Source organism: Mustela erminea, chromosome 10 (assembly GCF_009829155.1).
Source record: "Mustela erminea isolate mMusErm1 chromosome 10, mMusErm1.Pri, whole genome shotgun sequence".
NCBI classification, from domain to species: domain Eukaryota; kingdom Metazoa; phylum Chordata; class Mammalia; order Carnivora; family Mustelidae; genus Mustela; species Mustela erminea.
Genome location: NC_045623.1, coordinates 86727356 through 86749399, shown reverse-complemented (window position 1 = coordinate 86749399; position 22044 = coordinate 86727356). Strand labels below are relative to the sequence as shown.

The 22044-nt window shown below is 39.0% G+C and overlaps 1 protein-coding gene across 20 annotated transcripts in view; it reads right to left on the bottom strand.

Annotated features, from left to right (window-relative positions):
* Positions 1 to 22044, bottom strand: part of PUM1 (pumilio RNA binding family member 1) — a 139339-nt gene that overhangs the window by 67039 nt on the left and 50256 nt on the right. For 13 of the 20 annotated variants that reach the window (XM_032303405.1, XM_032303406.1, XM_032303404.1 and 10 more), the window contains exons 3-5: positions 21573 to 21641; positions 3426 to 3534; positions 2275 to 2453 (exon numbers count right to left, since the gene is read on the bottom strand). In XM_032303405.1, the coding sequence (XP_032159296.1) occupies positions 2275 to 2453; positions 3426 to 3534; positions 21573 to 21641 (357 nt within the window). The remainder of the gene's footprint in view (positions 1 to 2274; positions 2454 to 3425; positions 3535 to 21572; positions 21642 to 22044) is intronic. The other 7 variants (XM_032303411.1, XM_032303409.1, XM_032303410.1 and 4 more) reach the window with 4 other exon arrangements.

Genomic DNA, 22044 nt, shown 5'->3' with positions numbered 1-22044 from the left:
TCCTCTGGTGACAATACTGTACAAGAGCTAAAAATTACCAGTCTCTTAGGACAACCAAGGATGAAAGCCATCTTTACAAAATGAAAAGCAAGACAATGAAAGCAAAAGATAACGCACTCTATCATAAGATTGACTGCCAAAGTAATTGCTTAAAAGAGAGAAGCAGCAAAAATAATAATAATTCAGTCCCAGTGTTTTATCTTTCTCCTAATTCCAATTATTTTTCTGCCTGCTTATAAACTTTATAGTAATCCAGGCATGAGCCTCCTGGCTAATTAATACCCAAGGATTAGAAAATGGTCACATGCATGGCAGAGAACTCATGGCAAGAGTCATACAGATTCCAACTCACCACACCACACTGACAACTTACCTACATACAATACTGACTTTTCTTCCACAATAAATAACTAGAAGTTATACACAGAAATTAGCAGGCAGCACTTCCTCTGAGAAATCTGGGCTCAAGAGATGGGTAGTGTGAGGACAGAAAAAGAGGCGAACCAGGGATATGGTGAAAGAGAAGGAGTAACACCATCCTTCCCATGGGACAAGAAGAAAATGATCACTTTACCCAAATCCATTCCTCACATCCGAAGGGTATATCTTACTGTTCCCAAGCAATCTCTCGGGAAGGTTCAAATAAAGAAGGGCTCTCCCTTGCTGATCTGACCTATGTATGTATTTGCAGTGTCAAAGGACACAGAAGCAATCAGGTCAGCTTTGGAATGACTAGTACTCAAGATTCAAGACAAAAGCCCCAGTTCAGTCCTTGATCCTCCTAAGAGTCATTATAAAAATAAAAGATCCTCTTCTGGCTTAATTCCTCACACCAAATTTCTAGGTGTGAAATTGGGAGAAATCCAATGCACCTTCTTAGAGAAGTTCATCTTTTCTGGTTTTCCTGTGCAATTAAAAGCTCCAGTCATATGGGAAGTGTCAATGGCAGCTAAAGCATCATCTTTGGCATGCCTAGAAGAAAGCTAACTCCATATGGATTCCAGTTACCTTAAACATCACCTGTTCTCATGCCAACCAAGTCAACATTCATTTAAGGTCCACTAACATATGATGGAACTGTACTTAACACTTGAGGAAGCTGCAACAAGAATGAACTCCTGCTACTCTGAAGTTGTTTCAGGTAGAATGAAGAAAAGAGGAATAAGCTTTTGACACCTAGCAACAGAAACAAAAATACTGACAGACATAAAAATACTGACAACCAATACTCTAAGGTAACATAAGATAGTTATGGAGGCAAAATGATTAATACAATTTGGGGGAAAGAAAGTCTTTTCTATGACTGCCAACAAAAAGGATTAGCTGAAAAAGACTTCACAGAGAAAGGATTTTGAAAAGGTCCAAAGCAAGCCAAGTCAGGAGGTAAAGAGGAAGACAGATTCAGGCTGCATCAGGCTGTGTCTCAGGCTGTGTCCTGACTACCACATGGAATACAAAACCAGGCAGAAAACACAAAATAAGGAAGATTCAAATGGAAATACATCGTCACACTTTCACATCTAGAGAGCTGATGACAAGAAAGGAGTTTTGAGAAAGAAAGGCTATCAAAGATGCTTGAGGAAAACATCTTGAGGAAGACTTACATGGGAAGAGGCTAGGGACAGACAAGCTGCTTTGGCAAAAACTGAGCATCAGAGAGGTCAAATGGTGATGAGTCCAAAAAAAAAAATTTATATATATATATATATATATATATATATATATATATATATATATATATATATATATCTCACACACAGATCTGGAATTAACGGAACTTTGAATTTCCTAACAGGCAAGGTATAAGAGGCAAAGCTGTTCAAAGAGGGCCAAAGACTATACCATAATTAAACAAAGCAAACAAGAACGATCCTACGTACCCGATCCACTCTAAGGATTATTACGAACTGGCAAATCACTGCTCTCAGATCTATTTCCTATTCACCCCCAACTTCAGCTTTCTTATTTTAATTCCTTCTCTTTTTTTTTTTTTTTTGAACTAAAAATGTCTTCTGATAGACCAATGAACTGAGAACTAGATATCAGTTCTACCTCACATTATCAATGTATCCCCCCCAAAACATCATGTCTTTGTTTTGTAAAAGTTCAGTTTGCATCCCCTACTGTGTCTGCTGGCACCTAATTGCAACAGAAGTGTTTTAAAATACACTGTAATTAGTGCTGTGAATATCTAAGGAAACTAAACAGGCATGTTTTGCTTTAGGGGGGTAAAAAAAAGAGAGATATAGGAACAAGTTCCTCAAGCCAACTTACAAATCCTCCTTTTCTTAGACAGGAATCGCCCGGGGATGAGCTCAACACATACTCCACCATGCTAACGCCTAGTCCCCCACTCTCCGACCGTGGGGACAGTACAGAATTGACCTCACTGTTCACATGGAAACTCTGACCAGGTCTTCTCTGCACCATGATTGGCTGGGAAACTGAATGATCTACAAAAAAGATACACAAGCATGATACAGTGCAGCCAGAGGCTCAAACAAATTATGAGTGATGTCTCATGGATAAACCAATGACTGGGAATCAGGAAGCCTGCCATGGTCAGGTGAGCCAAAACCTCCTACTGTGTTTTTCTCTAAGTATAAAATTCTACATAAACTAAGGAGAACGGAACATACTCCTCATATATCCGGACAGCAGAGCAAGACAGCAGTTCACATAACTGGTTTATCTAGCTATAGTGGGTAAACTGTTTATCCCTTTCAAGTAGCAGAATTTCTTTTTAATATATTTTATTGGTAATATTACTAAAACAATATGTGATTTTACTGCCCTTTTTAAAAACCAACAACATAATTTGATATTTTCTGATGACTCACTGTCATCTGAGGTTCCATTTTTACCCTGCGCTGTAACACAGCACATCGGCTTCTGGGTGTGGGTCTCCTTCCTCCCTAGCCTCTGTTCTTTCCTTCTGCTGTCAGTGTGTGCCTCTACAGGTTCTCCCCAACCCTCCTCAGGGGTAGTCTGTCAGAAGAGCATCCGTGCCCAGTGACTTGATTTGGTCCCAACCACATTTACAAATAATCATCCCATACACAGTACACAGGGGAGCAAGGGGAGGAAAAAGAAACATGAACTTCAAATGGCAGGCATGGATTTTCTAATTCCAAGTATGCTGACAGCAGTACAGAACAAGAAGTTATAGCTGAAATTATGGTCATTTCAAATAAGACCACTCCCCTGCAGCTAACACTTCAATAAAATATTGAAGATTTGATTTTGTGTTAATTATGTTTTAATAAATTACATCATATAAGCTCCTTCATGGCAATTATACTACAGGACAGGACATTGCTTGACATGCTTATGTCACTGATGTGAAATTCATGACTTGCCAATTGCTGAGGAAAGGAGCTCTAAGACAGGCATAAATCACAGTACAGATGCTAGATCTAGATTACCTGATGTTCCCCAGGCACTGTCTCGCCATTGATCACCCAGGAATATTCCTTTTGGTCCATCTTTGCTGGATTCATCTGTTTCCCAAAACTTTTTACCTGGCAAGAGCTGCTGCAAATTAAAAATAATAGACGCTTTTAAAGAATTCATAAAGGATGAAAGTACAGCAGTCAACACTTTCTTTTAGACAAGGGTACTGCAGATGCTCATGTGTCCTGAAGGTCTTTACTCACGGTGTTCTGACTACACAGACTGTATATTGGGTAAAAGTCACAGAGAGGCCTAAGGCAAGGAGGGACCACAGATCAACCCACCACAGTAGAGGCTCAGCTTAAATATCTAGAATCATTCACTTAACCTATGCCAAGATTTTTAATGGGGGGGTGGGAAGGGAAGGGAGTTATGTGAGACCCATTAGCTAAATGCTTGCTAAGAAGACTCCTTTTGAAACAGAAAGTACCTACAATTACTAAAATACTACTTCTGCCTTCATGTCTACTAACTGGCCATACAAAGTCACTCAAGCTGGGGCAGGAACTCAGACCCCAGCTATGGAATGCTAGAGGCAAAACTCACCTCCTTCACACACAGAGATTGTATTCACCAAAAACACTCATTACCAGAAAGAGAAAACAAACAGAAAACTTCCCAACCACAACATAAACCTATTCCAAGATTCTGGAAAGGCAGACAAGCTATTTCCCCATTCCTGGAAGGGAAATAAAATCTCCTAACCTCAATTAATTTTAACAAAACTTAGTGATGCCATTATAGTGACTTCACAAAACATTCCATGCTTCATAGACATGTACACACCCCACTGGCCCTAAACCAATATGAGAACTTTAAACGAGCTATGACCAAGGAAATGGAAAGTACCCTTCAAGTAAAACCCAATACAGTGTGCACAAGACCAAAAGCATTAGTGACCAGGGTTACAAAGTGAAATTCCACTAGACTTCCATCCCTCTTCATTCTGGTCATCAGCTTTACTCACTAAAATGTCCCCCTTATCACTTCCACGTATGTTTTCATTTCAGCTACTAACAATAAGACAAGAAATTCAGAACTTTGAAATCATACTTAGTAACTGCTTTTAAGCATAAAAGGCGGCACCTAGAAAGCTGAATTTCTCAGAGGAATAGAACCAAAACCCAGAAAGCAAAGCCATTTGCTCTCCTCCTTGACAATGAAAATTTACCTTTCCAATTTATACCCCAATGATAAGGGAGAAATAACTCTGCCCTCACTAAAATCAAATCTTGGCTTTCCAAATCTGGATCATGGGTTTCTTAGCATAATTCCAATCTAGCTCTATAAATCTATCTGGTAGGCCTGGGTTAAAACCTGCTCAAAGCAGTGTCCCACACACTTTTTGGCCCCTCATTTGTTACTTTCTAATCCAGTAAGATCATGATGAAAGACACTTATGGTCTGACATTTAGTAAACACAGGTTTACTTGAAGATACGCAGTTATAAGCAGTCACTTTCCAGTGAGCCTCCTGGATTCATTCTCTGAGGGAAACAAGGACAGAAATGGTCTGTGAACTTAAAGGGATGAGGGCTGGGGGAAGGGAAGAAAGGGGGAGGGAGAGAGAGCTAAACAGTGGGGTCAGGAACCAGTGGGGTCAGGAACCAGTGGGGTCAGGAACCAGTGGGGTCAAGAAGTGAAGGCCTAGGTAACTTTGATGTGTCCTAGGACAAACTGCTAAACTGTCCTGAGCCTCATTCTCTCTGTACTGTTGAAGGAAATAATTTCCAGTTTGTGATAATTAGAGATCGTGTTGATGAGTGCCAAGCATGATGCCCACCACATAGCAGGTTCTCAATAAATGTATTCAGTGGCATCATACCAAGGAAAAAAAGCTGTAAATCACAAAAGGGACACTGAAAAATTAATGTGAATTACCCAAGTACAATTCAAGAATTCTTGTTTTTAAACTTCCTTTTCTTTTAGTCTCAAAAATGCCCTCTCGCAAGATTATAAATATTTCCCTACTGGTTGTATCTTTTCCAACTAAAATTGTGGTTTTTCTCCTGTATGTGTAGGGACTGTAAATAAATAGGACAAACTTCTCCTGTGTGTACAAGAAAGAATGTCGGCAGAAGGGACACCTCACTTGGTGAATTTTCATATAAAAATGGATGTTCTCCATAAAATAAAGAAAAGAGAGCACAGGAGATCAAAATATATTCAATATGGCGCTCATCCCTCTCCAAATTTGTCAATTTTGGAAATCTCTGTCAAATTTGGAAATCCTTCCTGAAAGCTCAAGGAAAAACTTCCTCAGGTACCAGCCTCCATATGCAAATATAGTCTGTCTAGAATTTGTCAAACTGTTTACTGACTGAAAGCAGCAGCCCTTGAACTCACGGCTTCAAAAATGACTTCTAGAATTCTGTCACCTTTCACTGTAGTTTGCCAGGCTGTCATAACATGCAAAGCCAGCAAAAGCAGGTGAACATGTAAGCAAGACTGGTTCTGAGCCAAATTCTCTCAAAAGAGAACAACAGCACAACAAACGTGTAGAAAGGTGCTAAAAAGTGAAGATTCTACTTCAAAGTAGTAACCGGTGCAACAAGTCTCAAAGGAATACACACCAAAAACCCCAAGACCCTAATCAGATACTGAAAGGCAACCCTATCTCCCACTATTAATCATTAGAATAAATATAAATCCTACACAGACGGTAGAAAGCAGCGACAAGTACTAGAACGCCACATGCTTTGGCAAAGTAGTAGTGAGGTGGTCAAGAAACTATTATCAATGAAAACAGCTTGGACTGAAGGGGCAAGTGCATAAGAGATAAAGAAAAAGAAATGGAAGGAAGGTGCTAGCATGCCAATTCTGGGAAGGAGAAAGGCGGAACCTTTCCAAGAGTGTTCTGCGAAAGGGAAGAAAATTTAAATACCGACCCCAGGCACATAGGCAAAGACAGAAGCAAATGTAGCAAAGCTCTTCTGAGTCTGGATATTTTACAGAACCTAGCATTTCTCACGTTCCTCTAAAACATCCCCATCCCCACCTCTCACTTGTGTGGTAAGCAGCATCAGAAAGGACTCCTGTTTCTGGCCCTCATGCCCTTATGTAATCCCCTTCCCTTTACTGTGAACTCGTTTCTCAGGAGTAACACATGGCAGGAGTGATGACATATCACTTTCAAGACCATCTTACAAAAAACTGTCTTGTTTCTTTTTCTCGCCCTCTTGCGTTCAACTCTCTCTTGCCCTCTTGCTTGCTCACTTTGATGAAGCTCCCTGCTATGTTGTGACCTGCCCTGCAGAGAGATTCACATGGCAAAAAACCAAGCGAGGTCATGGGACATCAACTCATTAGGAACTGAGGCCCTCCGTCCAACAACCTGTGAGGAGCTTAATCCTGACATAACCTCAAGAGTGAGCTGGGAAGCAGAGCCTTCCCCAGTTGCACTCTGGGATGACTTGCAGCCCCAGCTGGAATCCTGAGTGCAGCGTGTGGGAGACCCTGAAACAGAGGATCTTTCGAAGCCATGACTGGGTGACCTACAGAAACTATAGGTGGAAACAACTCTGTTGTTTTAAGCCACTAAATTCTGAGGTGATCTACTAGGTAGCAACAGGAACTAATACAGTTACGAATATATTTAAACACGGTTGCTTTGATTGATAAGTCTACACAGTTCTTTTCAAGTTTGTTTTTAAGAAGCCTGTCTCGTTCCATTTCAAATGTCTAAAATCCAAGTGCTTTTGAATTTGGAAAAATTACATGCTTTCTATTGTCATGTTCTCCCCTACTTTGTCTTATAGTCCCTCTGTATTAAAAAAAAACGTATAAACTTCTGCAAAATTAGATTGTCTTACACATATTAAGCTTACTGAGAACTAATAGCAATCACATATTCAAGTCAACTGAAAACATTAACTGTTCTAATCTGATCAGAATGAAAGAAGCTATAATCTACTGAATTATAAAATAAAACTAAGTGATGATGAGACTCCAGTTGTTATTTCAAATTCAATAGCAACCCTCTGGAGTTAACGTCTTGATAGTACTGGCTAAAACATATCTGTTCTCCAACCCACTGGCATCAACACTGGGAGCTCCCAAACCTTCACTCAAGCCACACCTAAATCCAATCAACAAATTTAAATCCAACTATTGCATGAGAAAACAGTTCCCCTTTATCCCATCAAGAACTTGGGGAAAAAAAAAAACTGTTCTTTGACAAGACAAAAAAGGAACAGATCACAGCAGAGGTTTACAAAATTTACTTTAAAGAAAGATTAGGCAATAAGAGGATTAAAAGATTTGACAATTCCAAAGGAAGATAACTGAAATTAGGAATGAGTCCAACAAAAGCAAGAGACCCAGGGAATCAGGTAGTATGACCCAGTTGGCATATTTAGGGAGAGGGCATATGATGCACAAAGAAGCCTATCCTTATAAAAGCAATTAACGCATCAAGCTAGACAGTAGCTTGATTACACTAGCCACGAAAAACATCCAACTAACTTCCCTGGCTCAGACTCTGCTTAGCAAGCAAACTTCTTATGAGAACTTGGATTCCTCCTCTAGCCAAGCATGCTGATCACTGAACACAATTACCTTGTTCACTTGAGAGTTATTATTTCTCCTTATAAATTAGTACACTGCATTTTGATTTTCATGCAGAAGTTTCTTGTGGTTCTTGTTAGTGTAGGTCAATCCCATAAGCTAACTGCTTCTGAATTAGTGATGGAAATCCCTTTTAAGACCTACAAACTGAGAACCAGGACTTAGGAAGTCCCACCATCCTACCCAACCATACAACAGACCTTGTAGTCTTCCCTGTCTTGTCCCATGAAATGGGATTCCTAGTTGACCCAAACCCCTAATAGTGTCAGTTCTCAAACCTTTAGGGAAAAAAAAAACACACACTATTTATCTCAGCTTGAACTACAGATTTATAAAAGACGACGACTTAGAGAAAATAAAAAAATCAGTAAGCATATTCATGAGGCTTCTGGAGAACAAGAGAGAAATCAAGCACTAGTTTATAAGCAATGTCAGCCACTTGGAAAACCTCTAGATTTTGTTTGGAAACACCTTTTCTCTTTTATCACCTAACAAAAGAGACAAGACCCGAAGCCAAACTTGCACGATCAATCCAACATTAGCCCCCACTAAGAGCCCTTTTATAGATATAGACAATAAAGGGCTTCTTATTTTAAGAAATAATATATAATATGGTAGTAAAATACACGCCAGCACTCTGAAATCATTTTTAAAAGCCAACCTGATTTAAAATCCCAACTCAGAATTTAACCCCTCTTGGCCTCAGTTTTCTCACCTATAAAGAACTGTTGTGAACATTAAATGAGATCTATGTAAAAAAGCAGTACAGGGGCACCTGGGTGGCTCAGTGGGTTAAAGACTCTGCCTTCGGCTCAGGTCATGATCTCAGGGTCCTGGGATCGAGCCCCGCATCAGGCTCTCGGTGAGGCAGGGAGCCTGCTTCCTCCTCTCTCTCTGCCTGCCTCTCTGCCTACTTGTGATCTCTCTGTCTCTGTCAAGTAAATAAATAAAAAAATAAAATAAAATAAAAAGGCAGTACAATGCTGAGCTCTGGGCAACCACTCAAAAAAATCAGCTGCTACTATCATTTAAAAACACTACTAATGGCTAGTCAATGAAATGCTCCTCAGTACTCAGCTAGCAGATGTGAGCACAGCATCACCCAACCCACTTCAGTGTAAATCCCATAAAATTAAGAGCCCTAACAAAAGAGCCATGATTACAGCTTTGCAGAAACAAAGATGATTATTAAGGACTGGACTTGTCTGACCACAATGGTTACTAATATTTGCACAGCAAAGTATCAGTGAGGTTTCCTGAGGTCTCAACACCAAATGCACACTCCAACAAGTACTCTGCACTCAAGAGAAATAAAATACCAGGTAACTGCTGACATACTCAACAGAGGCTGCATAGAGCTGTCTCTCAGAGCAGAAATTAGGCTTCTTAAGGAGGACTGTTCGCAGGGATGCATGGTACAGCCCTAGAGGCACCATCAGGTTCGATCATGTTACCTGGCAACGCAAACTTCCAACACAAGCCTAGTTTCATCACTGGGATGTAAACAATGCAGGAGTCAAATACCTGGTATTTTAACCAGGTGGGAAGACATAGCCCCCGCCCAAATTTTTTAATCTCTTAGCACACATTCTTATTGCATTAAAAGAATTTGACATCAACTCAAAGAAAGAACCACTCAGAACTGACTGAAATAAAGAAGTATAGTTGGCAGCCACTGACAGTCACATGTTCTAGGCAGAGGTCTGATGTGTGACAATTGTGTAATTTTCAGAAATCCCTTCTAAAAAGCTTAATGCCCTAGGGACTGACCTAGCCCCAACCCCCATGTCATAAAGGTTTGGTGGGGTATCAAGTGAGACGGGACACAAAGTGCTTTCATAAATACTATGAACTACACTCATAAGTCATTTAAAGCTTTAATAAGAAAAAAAGCTTTTAACAAGACAAATATACATCAATATATTTTACAAGACTTTTTTTTAAAAAGTTCATTCAGGGGAGCCTGGGTGCCTCAGTAGGTTAAGCCTCTGCCTTCAGCTCAGGTCAGGATGTCAGGGTCCTGGGGATAGAGCCCTACATCGGGCTCTCTGCTCAGCGGGGAGCCTGCTTCCCCCTCTCTCTCTACCTGCCGATCTGCTTACTTGTGCTCTCTCTGTCAAATAAATAAATAAAATCTTTAAAAAAAAAAAAAAAGGTACATCCATTTACTTTACTGTTAGGATAATTCTTTGGTAAAGAGTTTAGAAAGTAAGTCTATCAAGGGTCACATTCATTCCTGAGAATCTATCTCAACAATAACAAAAAGACAATTCAAAAGGGAAAAAACCTTCTACGTTCAAGGTCTAAGAGCAAAGATGTTGGGAGCAAGCTAAATGTTCACCAAGGTCGCTATGTAAGCACAACGGAAGCTCGTCCACAACAGCCACAAGGACTACGTGTGTTTACAAAAAAACACTAACTTTTAAAAGTAAAATACAAAATTGCATGTGTAAAGACTACTACTTCTTATGCACCCTTCCCTTCTGGATCAAGACCGTAAAGAAAAATAAAAACTGAAATAGGTTCTTACTGGTGTGGTAGCATTATGAATGACTTGTTACAAAATATAATATCTTTTATGATTTAGAACTGATATTCTAATAAACAAAAATTGAGATTCTGGTGGTATGGAATTTACTACAAATAAGACATTTTCTCTTAAACTGACACATTTCACTTCAACCTAACTTCACAGTAACCAAACTTAGTGGCAATTTTAAGAAGAGCTCACCTTACGTTGCAAATATTTCGAAGCAAGCAGTTAATAACATCTAATCCACTCTGAAAACTGTAGCTTACATAAGGAATGTTGAACGTTTTCAATGGTTTAATCATAACTCAGTTTTTTTTTTTTAATTAAAAACAAGTATAGGGGCACCTGGGTGACTCAGTCAGGTTAAGTGTCCGCCTTCAGCTCAGGTCATGCATGATCTCAGGGTCCTAGGATAGAGCCCTGCGTTGGGCTCCCCTGCTCAGCAGCAGTCTGCTTCTTCCTCTCCCTCTGACCCTCTGCACCACCACCCCCAATGCTGGCTTATGCTCTCTCTTTCTCCCCACCTCTCTCAAATAAATAAATTTTATATATATATATATATGGTTATGGTGCTTTGATTTTCATATTCTTTTTCAGTTTAATGAATAGGATCTTCTCAATTCACACTTCCTGTTTATATATCTTCTAATTGAGGAAGCACCCTGCATTCTTTTTAATTAAATAATACTTACATGTAAAGATTATTTTTAAATATTAAAACACTATGTCCTGCTTCACTACATTCAAATCACACACACACACCACACACACACACAGTCCAAGAATCAGTATTTGGTATAATTTTTTCACATTTTTCTACCAGGCAAATTCAGAACATGGCACCTTGTAATTATTGCTTAAGCTGTTCATCTAGGTGTCAAGATGCTCTCTACTGAAAACAATTTACACATTACTGGTCTCTTAAGTAAATATCTCTTTTGGTTAAAATTTAATGGACTTTTCAAGAAGAAAAGTTTATTATTTTACATAATTATAATTATACAGTATACAAAATTAACAGATTTTTTGAGAAATATTTGCCAGCTATTAAGCACTTTTCATTAGCACAGTCAATAGTTACATCTAATGTCCCTCAGAAATACTCCCACCACTAAGGATGAAATGACACAAATCACTTAGGCGTGGCCAATATGAAGTAAAATTTGACCTTCTAGAACCCTCACCTCACATCTGGAAAACCACTACTGCTCTTCTGGCTCCTGAAAAGTTTCAGGAGTTTCAGCATCTGAAGTACTGATGTCAAAAAGTGAAGTACTACTTGAACAGGCCCTGAAATGCACAACCTATTGTAGCTACTACTAAAAATAAAAGTAGTAAAAGACTCTCTTTGCCCAAATAGAAAAGTAAAAAGAAAAACCTATCAGGAATCAAAGAGATGTAGCTCGCAGGCATTCATTTTAAGCACACTTACAGTGTGCTTCAGACTGTTAAACTTCACCACCTATTTTGGATGAAGAAAGGAACACTACTAGCGACAGGACTGGTCAGGACCGCCATATAGGAGGGGGAGAGTTCAGAGTGAGGAGACAGTGGGAAGGACACTCCACAAAGAGCAAAGACAGACAGACAGACAGAAAGAACGAAAGAAAGAAAGAAAGAAAGAAAGAAAGAAAGAAAGAAAGAAAGAAAGAAAGGAAGGAAGGAAGGAAGGAAAGCAAGCGGGCCAGGTGCCCACCAAGAAAGGAGTCTAGCCAGTGGCACAGGAAAGCAGTAAGGAAAGGTAGAAAAGCAATTAGTCCAGTGACCAGTGAAGCTTCATGGATCACCAAAGCATTAGGTTCTTAATGCAACAGACAGCAACGGGAAGTAACATCATAAAAATTAAGTCCAGAAAATTAGTCTCATATTCCTCCATAAAATGGGGTGAAGGCAAGTTAAATGGATTCTGAGAAGCTAAGCAAAAAGGTCACTGCAGTAACTAGGTATGAAACAGAGAAGGAACCTGTGGAAATGGGGCAAGGAAGGTACAAAAAGGCTGCTTAGATGCCTCTCTCAGCTTTCAAAGCATTAAAAAAAAAAAAAAAAAAGAAAAACTGGAGCGCGTGAGTGGCCCAGTCAGTTAAGCTCAGTCAGCAAAACCTGAGTTCTGCTCAGGTCATGATCCTGGGGGCCTGCGATGGAGTCCCGCATCTGAATCTGCAGGCTCCCTGCCTGCTTATCCTTCTCCCACTGCCCTTCTCCCCACAACTCGTGTTCCTCTTTCATGCTCTGCTCTCCCTCTAATAAATGAACAAAAAATTAAAAATTAAAAACAAAACTATGTAATTTCAAAAATGAGGATTCGTAGCCCATTATGATGATCAAGAATGAAGTCAGTAAGTATGCACAAATCTATCACTGAAATTCTTTTAACCAGAAATCTATTCTGTAGTGTCAGCTGATTGCAAAGTCTAGATGAAAACAGGACCCAAGTACATACAAACATGGTGTTCCGAGTTTAAGAACACAGGTTCAATGGGTAAAGTTTTAAAGATCCCCTGAAGATCCATGGTGGGTCACTGGGGAACAGTAGGTGCAAAAAGAGCAATCAAGCAGACGTTACAAGAATTTGTACATCTAAAATGTGAGGACAACTACAGGTTAGACAGAATTGCAGTCGGTTCAACTGATGACTGCTGAACTCCGCAGTGCACTCTCTTCAAAGGAGCACAGTAGTTCCTGACGACACAGAGAACACAATCACTGTGAACAACTTCATTTGGGAAATTAAACACACACAAGACCTCTTTCATGCTTACGTAAAAAAAATTCAGAGACACCATTAACATCTCAATCTCCATGTTCTTTTGTGACAAATTACCATAGGGCCATCTCCAAACCAAGCTGCACACCCTTTCACCAATCCACTGAAAGTAAGATTGTTTATACCTTCCCCCTTCAAATTATTGGAACAGAGCCAATGAGACTTCTTTTCTCTGCTGTCTTATGAAACTGTTCAGAAAACGAACAAATGCCAGGGTGAACTAAGCTTTTCTGTACGATAAAGGAACCAATGGAAGGGTACAGAGGACTATGTTACCCTGGCTACCTATAGGTTACCTATAAATCAGGTCGTTTGTTTTCACAAGTGTAAACTATATGGTTTGACCTACAACATAACCACATGCATGCTACACTAGGTCCAAACTTAATCATTATATAAGTGATTCCTGCAGCAGTACCTAACAGTCCAATGTGCAAAAGATAAGCCTCCAGATCACTTAGGAAACCTGTAAAGTTCATGCATAAAACCATGAAACCACATAGATTTGCTTCATGACCTACCCACCTCATATCTACAAAGCAGGAAACAGCACAACTAACTAAAAGAGGAAGAAAGGGTCCTTTGCCTCAAGATGGGAGCAAATACTTAAACCCACCCACACACCCAGTCAGCCTCAGGGCATTTTTAATTATTAAATTGACGAGACAAAGATCTCAGTGTACCAGACATGGTTAAGTTCCCTTTTTCATGAACTCCACAAGATGAAAATTTCATAGATATGGCTACTGTGTATACCAGGAAGACTGACACAGAAAATAAACTACTACCTCCACATGCTTTCCCATAATGTGAATCACAGACTGTATTAATCAATCAAGAGACAACAGATTAACTGGTTAATTCTGGTTCTTCATCAGCAAAATAATAGTAAAGAGGACAGAGTTACACACAATACTATTTAATACACACTTGAACAGGAAATATAACAACAAAAGTAATTCCTCTTTTCTAAACACTATTATGTCTGGTTGTGTATATATAATGAAGGTATTTCCATGTCCCAGCAGATGGCCCAGAGAAAGTGTCCCATTGATCTAGTACAACTATATTAAACAAAAGATCTTTTATAATAAATGTTTTATATCGATTTCAACTTGGATGGTAACAGCATTGCTGATTAACTATTCATCTTTTGTACTTGTCTTTAGGAAAGTAATAATCACATAGTTTGAAAATGTAAAAATATTCAGAGAAGGGTGAATGAATGGAGGCTTTTCAGTTTTGTCAGTTCCTCATCCTCCCCTCCACAACCCCACATTCCTCGGGATGGAAATGTAATCTGAATAAAGAATATAGGCAATACGTATTTACTGAATTGGACTATGGTCCCTTGAAGGGAGGGCAGTATCAACTTTTGGAGTAAAAGAGACAATAAAGAGAAATCCATGCTTAGAAAAAAAGCATTTGTCTAAGATTTGTTCAACACAATGTATTAGGCAGCCACTGTTTACAAAGTACATTACTGGCTGAAGCCCCTACCCTCAACAAACTTGCATACTGGGAAACAGAAAACATTTATACAAATCACTACATATAAAATAAACCAGGGCCATAAGAATGACACAAATAACTTCCTCTCCACAGTTTCTGGTTGGTTAGAGGAAAAAAGGTTTTATAGAGGAGCTGATCACTGAAGTCAGATTTTAAATAATGGGTACACTCTGGACACGCAGAGATAAATAAGAGAAAAAAACAAGATTAAGAGTGACAAAGATGTGAGTTCAACTAGCTGGTTCATGATCATGTTAACCTCCCTGATCCATTTTCACCTGGTCTATAAAAGGGCATCATAACATTGCAGGACACTGTCAAGACTGTAATGCATATGAAGCGGTTAGCATACTACCTGCAAAATCATATGTGCTCGATATACTGCAGCTACTATTATTCCTTAGCCTAACAAAATAGAACTTGGGAGTCAAACCCACATCTTAATACTCATGACCTTAGCTGGAGTCACTTGACCTTAGGACCCCTTTTCCTCATGTAAAAACCATGTTACAAGTATCTCCCCAAAATCTGTTGGGACATTCACATAGGCAATGAAATCAATGCCAAAGTATCCTGAAAAGTGTTAATGCATTATTGTAATCATTTAGTTGACTTACCCTCAAATAAAGCATAGTGATGCAGATGAAAAGAATGAACAGTTTTTAGCCAAAGGAGGATAAAAGGGGAGAAATTTAACAATGAGAGGCTACATCCTGCTGCAAAGGAGCATGTTTTCCTGCATTCAAGCACTGCAAGCACTACAATGGTAGGTCTCTCTTGTTGTCCCAATATAGGATAGAAGGTAGATACTGGAATGAGTGCGGTTCCAAACAGGCCTCAGAATGACAGGACAGAACTGAGAACCAAGTTCCAAATGTCCGATGCATCCACATTGTCAAGGTTAGAAGACACTTTCCTCTTTCCAGTTCTTCAAAACCCCCAATCCCAAAACTATTATGGATCCCAGGAACTTCCCCAAAGAATAAAAAAATATTCTTTAAAAGGTCACTTCATCTCTCACACATAGTCACAAATCTAATACCGGAAAGTTATGAACTAAGATCTCTTTTCTCCAGATCACTTGGTCTGGCTAGATATGTTTTCTCTGAAGTAAACATATCAATAGCAAGATGCCAAAAATGCCCAACAACCAAATGGCATTAATACAAGGTTCAAGGAACTAGGCAGAGGGCGCCTGGGTGGCTCAGTGGGTTAAGCCGCTGCCTTCGGCTCAGGTCATGATCTCAGGGTCCTGGGATCGAGTCCCGCATCGGGCTCTCTGCTCAGCAGGAAGCCTGCTTCCCTCTCTCTCTGCCTGCCTCTCTGCCTACTTGTGATCTCTGCCTGTCAAATAAATAAAATCTTTAAAAAAAAAAAAAAAAAAGGAACTAGGCAGATTTACCATTCCTGTCCATACTCCAAGGTACATTTTGGGGAAAAAAAGATTCACTACACTGTTTGGTCAGGTGTTTTTACATCAATACATTAAATACCGTATTAATTTTCCTTCTCTTCTGCAAGAAAGGGTGCATGATTTTGCTGGCACATATATATAGATCTCCTTTTCAAAATTCAACCCATTTTGGTGTCAACTGAGTTATTCTTAGGGGACCCTAGCTGTAAGAAGCTGCCAGCATAAGGTAGTCCTTGGGCTATAACTCCTACAAGTACTTTTAGCCAGCCAAAAAGCCTCCAATTCCATGAGTTGTTCTGTTTGCCATGATGGAAAGATGTGGAAAAGAACTTAGCAGACTTGGTATCCACATCAGGTTTCCACCTGCCCTGATTTCAGAATCAGCACCCAAGAGCCCTTAGGGACAAACACTTCAGTGCCTTAGATAACTGCAGACTGGTGAATGAGTCACTTAGAAAACCTAGTGAAAAGTTACAGGACCTTTGTACCACACGGGGGGAGTCACTCTAAAAAGACATCTTTTAGATGCCCTTTGGTATATCCTAGAAAAAGTAGTATTATTCTTCTTTTCTATCTTTTTAAAGATAGAGAAATAAGGACAAACTCCAAAACCCTAGACTTAAGAGAGTCCTGGGAAACTAGTCCAACATCTTTGTCATACAGATGGAAAACAAAGAGAAGTCCAAAGAAGACAAACATCTTAGCTGGACGGTGGCTTCAGAGTTCTGGTCCAGAGAGAGCTCTATCCTGCCAAGTTACACTTTTCTTTGAGTGAGGAGCTCTCCAGCTCACTACCAAATTCCTCCCTCTACTAGCCATTCTGCTATTTTACACTTACAGAGAGAATGCCTATGTGATATCTAATGAAAATCTATAGCTGTATTTTAAATATCTCTCACCTTATTCTACTTGCAGGAAACGTGATAGGGTTCATTATGTCTCCACATACAAGAGCACTTGCCAGATCTCCTTCCTCAGGTTTACAAACTTGTCTATTTTAAGTTTTTCTATCGCTTCAGGTTTCTAAAACAAAGATGAAGGGCCATATAATCACTACTATCTTATTAACATCCCTGAAAGTGGTCAAGTTTCCTACATGTAAAACATTAAGGAATCTTAAACAGAAAAAGGTTTTAAAAATTAGAAAACCAATTATGCAGAAGGTGCTTTTCTGCCAACAGCTCTCCCTTTGGCAAATCCATGCTTTTTTAGGACACAGAAAGTCAATGCCCTCCCATAGATAGAGCAAATAAGTCCTACAAGATCCTAAACCAAACCAATGTAGAAACCAAGTCCAGCAACCCAAGATTAGTGAGCTTCCTCAGTAGTACAAAGAAACATTCTTAAATAGCCAACTAACAGACCCGTCTTTTCATATGTAAATTTTAAAGGGGGGGGGCTCAAAGATGTGCCTTTTAATTTTCAGGACTACAACTTACGTTGAATGAAAGTGGCCAGCAAGGAGACCAGCTAAAATATTTGGAAAACAATTTCTGGCCCTACTCCTAAGGCATATTACTATCTCCTTTTTAATGTTGACTTTCAAGGGTAAGAGGCAAGTAAACCACTTGCACTGTGAGTCCTTCAGCTAAGAACAACTGTACATCAAACAACTAGTAAGGTTTGAGGAGATGTTTTAAAGTAGCCACTTCCTAGCAAGATTTCAACTAGGAAATGCTGTAAATTTTACAAAGGGACACCAAGAGGCTAGTACTGGCTTTGATAACAAGAGCCAAGCAGCACTAACTTTACCTGAGATCAATTACTCTGAATGGAGCTAATTCTCTTCCAATTCTAAAGATTCACACATTGCTGATTTAGGTATTGTTTACCATAATGAGGACTCACACAAGCGCAAGCACGCATACACACCCACACCAATACACATGTAGTAAGTGTAGCAAAAATACTCTGTGCCTGGCTGAAAAGTCAACACAATTTACTTCAAATTTTAGCGCCCATGTGAGTAAAGACTGTATTTATACATATCCTCTCTCCCAGAGATGCTTCACTGCTTAAAGGAAAGGAAATTTAATAAAGTTAAACTAATTAGAAGCTGTGCTTTATATTATAAAAGCTTATTAATTCATTTCTCTTTTGCTGTTCTCCCTTGTAAAGCTTGGGGGTGGGAGTAGGGGGCAGTTCTCAGGGAGCCTGGGTGGCTCAGTCAGTTAATAAGCATCTGACTCTTGGTTTCAGCTCATGATCTCAGGGTCCTGGGATGGAGCCCTATAAAGGGCTCGGTGCTCACTGGGAAGTCCACTTAAGGATGCTCTCCCTCAGCCCCTCCCAAAGCTCCTGCTCTCCTTCTCTCTCTAGTAAATAAATCAATCTTTAAAAAAAAAAAAAAAAAAAAAAATTCTCCCATCCTGTACCTCTGCAGACCCTAACTAAACCAGAAAATGTTTCCCAAGTCTTACACTCTCGAATAAGTAATCACAAACTAGTCTGGCAGATACTAATCACTCCCTTCTCTAAATTTGAACCATACATAGAAAACACTGTGCATTCTTTCTCTATCGTCTGTATTCACTGCCTCCTTGACCGCTACAGAGCTCCCTGAGTACAGAAACCTCACTCTGCACTTAGTTTGTCTCCTTTGTGACTAACCTAGTTATGCTTTCAAAAAAACAAGGGCATCAGTGGGGCCCTAGGTGGCTCAGTCAAGTATCTGACTCTTGATTTCAGTTCAGGTCATGATCTCAGGGTCGTGAGAGTAAGCCTGGTGTCAGGCTCAAGTCTGTCCCTCTCCTTCTGCTCCTCCCCTAGCTTGCACACCCACGTGTTCTCGCTCTCCCTCAAATAATTAAGTAAAATCTTTTAAAAAATTAAATAAAAATTTAAAAGTAGGTAGGGATGCCTGGCTGGTTCAGTCAGTACAGCTTGTGATTTTAGAACTTGGGGGTCATGAGTTCCAGCCCCACACTGGGGGCAGAGTTTGCTTTTGTAAAAAAAACAAAATAAAACAAAACAAAAAAAAACTTCAGAGTCACCTGGGTGGCTCAGTTGTTGAGCAGCTGCCTTTGGCTCAGGTCATGATCTCCAGGTCCTGGGATCAAGCCCAACATCGGGATCCCAGCTCAGCGGGGAGTTTGCTTCTTCCTCTCCCTCTGCCTCTCCCCCTGCTTGTGCTCTCTCTCTCTCTCTCAAATAAATAAAAAAAAAAAAAACTTTTAATTTAAATTAAAATTTTTAAAAATTAAAAAAAAAAACACTTCATTATCTATATTCTGGGAGGACGCATATTAGGCACTTTTTAAAACCTCCCCCAAAATGTCAATTTTTATACAGCTTACCAAGATGAGATTTTTACCTTCAATTATTTTACAAGTATTGGCTTCATTTACTCTAAGGAAACATGCTTTAGAAAGGAAGCCAGGTCAGAATCCCAAGCTCCATCATATGTGATCTTGGGCAAATTAATTCATTTATCTCAGCATATTTCTTAAACTGGATACTGGATCTATCCTGATAGCGTTACTGATGAGACAATGGATGCAGACCCCTTAGCATCTGTGGAATACATGGCCAGCAAAAGGGTAGCTATTATTACGCTGTGAATAAATAATGAGGAATGAAGAAGGAAAAGTAATAGTGCATATTACTGTTGGAATATACTTTGGTTATCTACATATGCCTACATCCAGGTCTGAGAATTATATATGGATCCCCAAAAAATAACATTTCTAAAAAAGTAAGAGTGAGGTTTGGAAACCCTGTGGGAGAAACGGCATATTTAGAAGGAAAAAATGACTTAAAAAATATTATTGTTGCCATTTAAATAAAATCAACTTTCTATTCAATTCTGTTCACTATTCAATTAGACTTAAGCCTTTAGAAATTATAAAATATTGTGTACAAAACAGCAAAAAGCTTTATTTTGTAAATTAATTTTTAAAATCTGGGATTATATTTTTGGTAGAGTGGACCAGGTTAAAATCACAAGACAAATATGGTTTCCCGTCTATACTTAGTATCTGATTCATCTATTAACTTTCTGTTCAAATTTTGCTCCAAAAGCTAATTGAGAAAAATCTCTTCCCCAATAACCATGTAAGGTTTATTGCTGTGCACTGTTTTAATGATATTAGGCAGGTACAGGAGACATAAAGCTACCTACCTATCTTCTCTTTAAGCTCTAGGGGAAAAACAAGAACAGTCCCCAAACCCATAAACCCAAGACGATAGGACACTGGAACTCTGACCACAAGATGATTCAAAAAAGTTGGAAACAAAGTCTTGTAACACAGGAAGCGAATCTCAAAACCAAAACACCAAAAGAGTTTAGCTAACGCTTAACCACAAAGGCAGTCAATGAATATTTACTACAAATCAGGAGAAGAATTATCTTAATTTTGAATCCTCAGAACCTAGCACAGTGCCTGGATCAAAGAATATTTGCTAAATCAAAGAACAAATGTATTTAACAATTGGTATAAAAGAGAATCCAGAATACAGGTATTTTCCCTCCTTTAAAACATTAAAATAGATGTGGGAGCTATTAAACATTAGATATGTAAAAAATAAAACAAAAGAATAAAAACCTACAGTTAATCTCCAGAACAAGAGAACCACAAGCACATGCCCCCAGCTTGAGAACCTATCACACCTCTATTAATTCAAACTGTATGTTTACCTTAAGACCAATACATTCTTATTGTCAACAACTAGAAATCACCAGAAGTCAGCTGCACTTTATACATCCATTTCTTTTAGAATTTTGGCAGTCTTCCCTATCCACATTTGGGTAACAGTAAATTTTGTTCTTGCAAATTTTAAACATTATAAACAAACCAAAATTCTTGTTCTGTACATCTATGTAGGTAAAGGGGGACTGACAGAGGCCTCTACCTTCTGGAATTATTTCACCAGAAATCTAGCAACTTCCTCTTCATAATGGAGCCCTAAACAACCTCCTCAGAAAATGGCACTACTCTAAAAACAGGTTATTAACATGTTCCAATCTAAGACTCCCTTCTACTGTTAAAAAAAAAACCTAGCAACTGGATAATGAGGCAAAAGTAAGGACATCTGATGCATATAAAATTATTTGATAATTTTAAAGCCTCAATTTACAACTAACTGGTTAATATAATCATCAATAATTTGTGCTCGTGTTTTGTTTTGAAGACATTAGGGTAAGGTTAACATTCTTCCTATAATGAGATCATTTTGGCAAAATTCTGCAATATCCCACTCCTATCATGAGGATGGCAACAAGGAAAAGCAAGCACATACTTCTGGAGACTAGATTCAGACACATTTGATGAAAGACAGTTCCAAACTTCCCTTAAAAACAGTCCCACTTCTCTGACACACCAGTTCACTTACCTCTCCCATCGCTCTTCCCTCCAGAGCAAGTGCTTGAAAATCATGATTCAGTTCATCCATAGAACGTACCTATAGTTCATAATACAGAAGGGAAAAATTTCAAGTTAGGATCTTGAATTTCACATACACATTAAACACGACTGAAAGGCTTTTCTATGTTTACTTTCAGATACTGACAAAGACAGTAACAATAATCAAGTGACTGACATTAAATATTCACTTACCTTTAATCATCAGGGTACAGAGCCAATAACCCCGGTTTTCTCCCCTCCCAGTCCCTTTCTTTTTTTCAAAACATGAAAAACACATAATCCAGAAAAAGAAAAAGCATATTCCATCACAAGAGAATTGTTAACTATTTTTCATACATTTTAATTTAATAAGTAAAGACCAATATGCTCAAGGGCAACGACATATGATTAGTGACCTGAACATGGCTAGACTCAAAAGGCCACAGTACTTGCCCCCAACT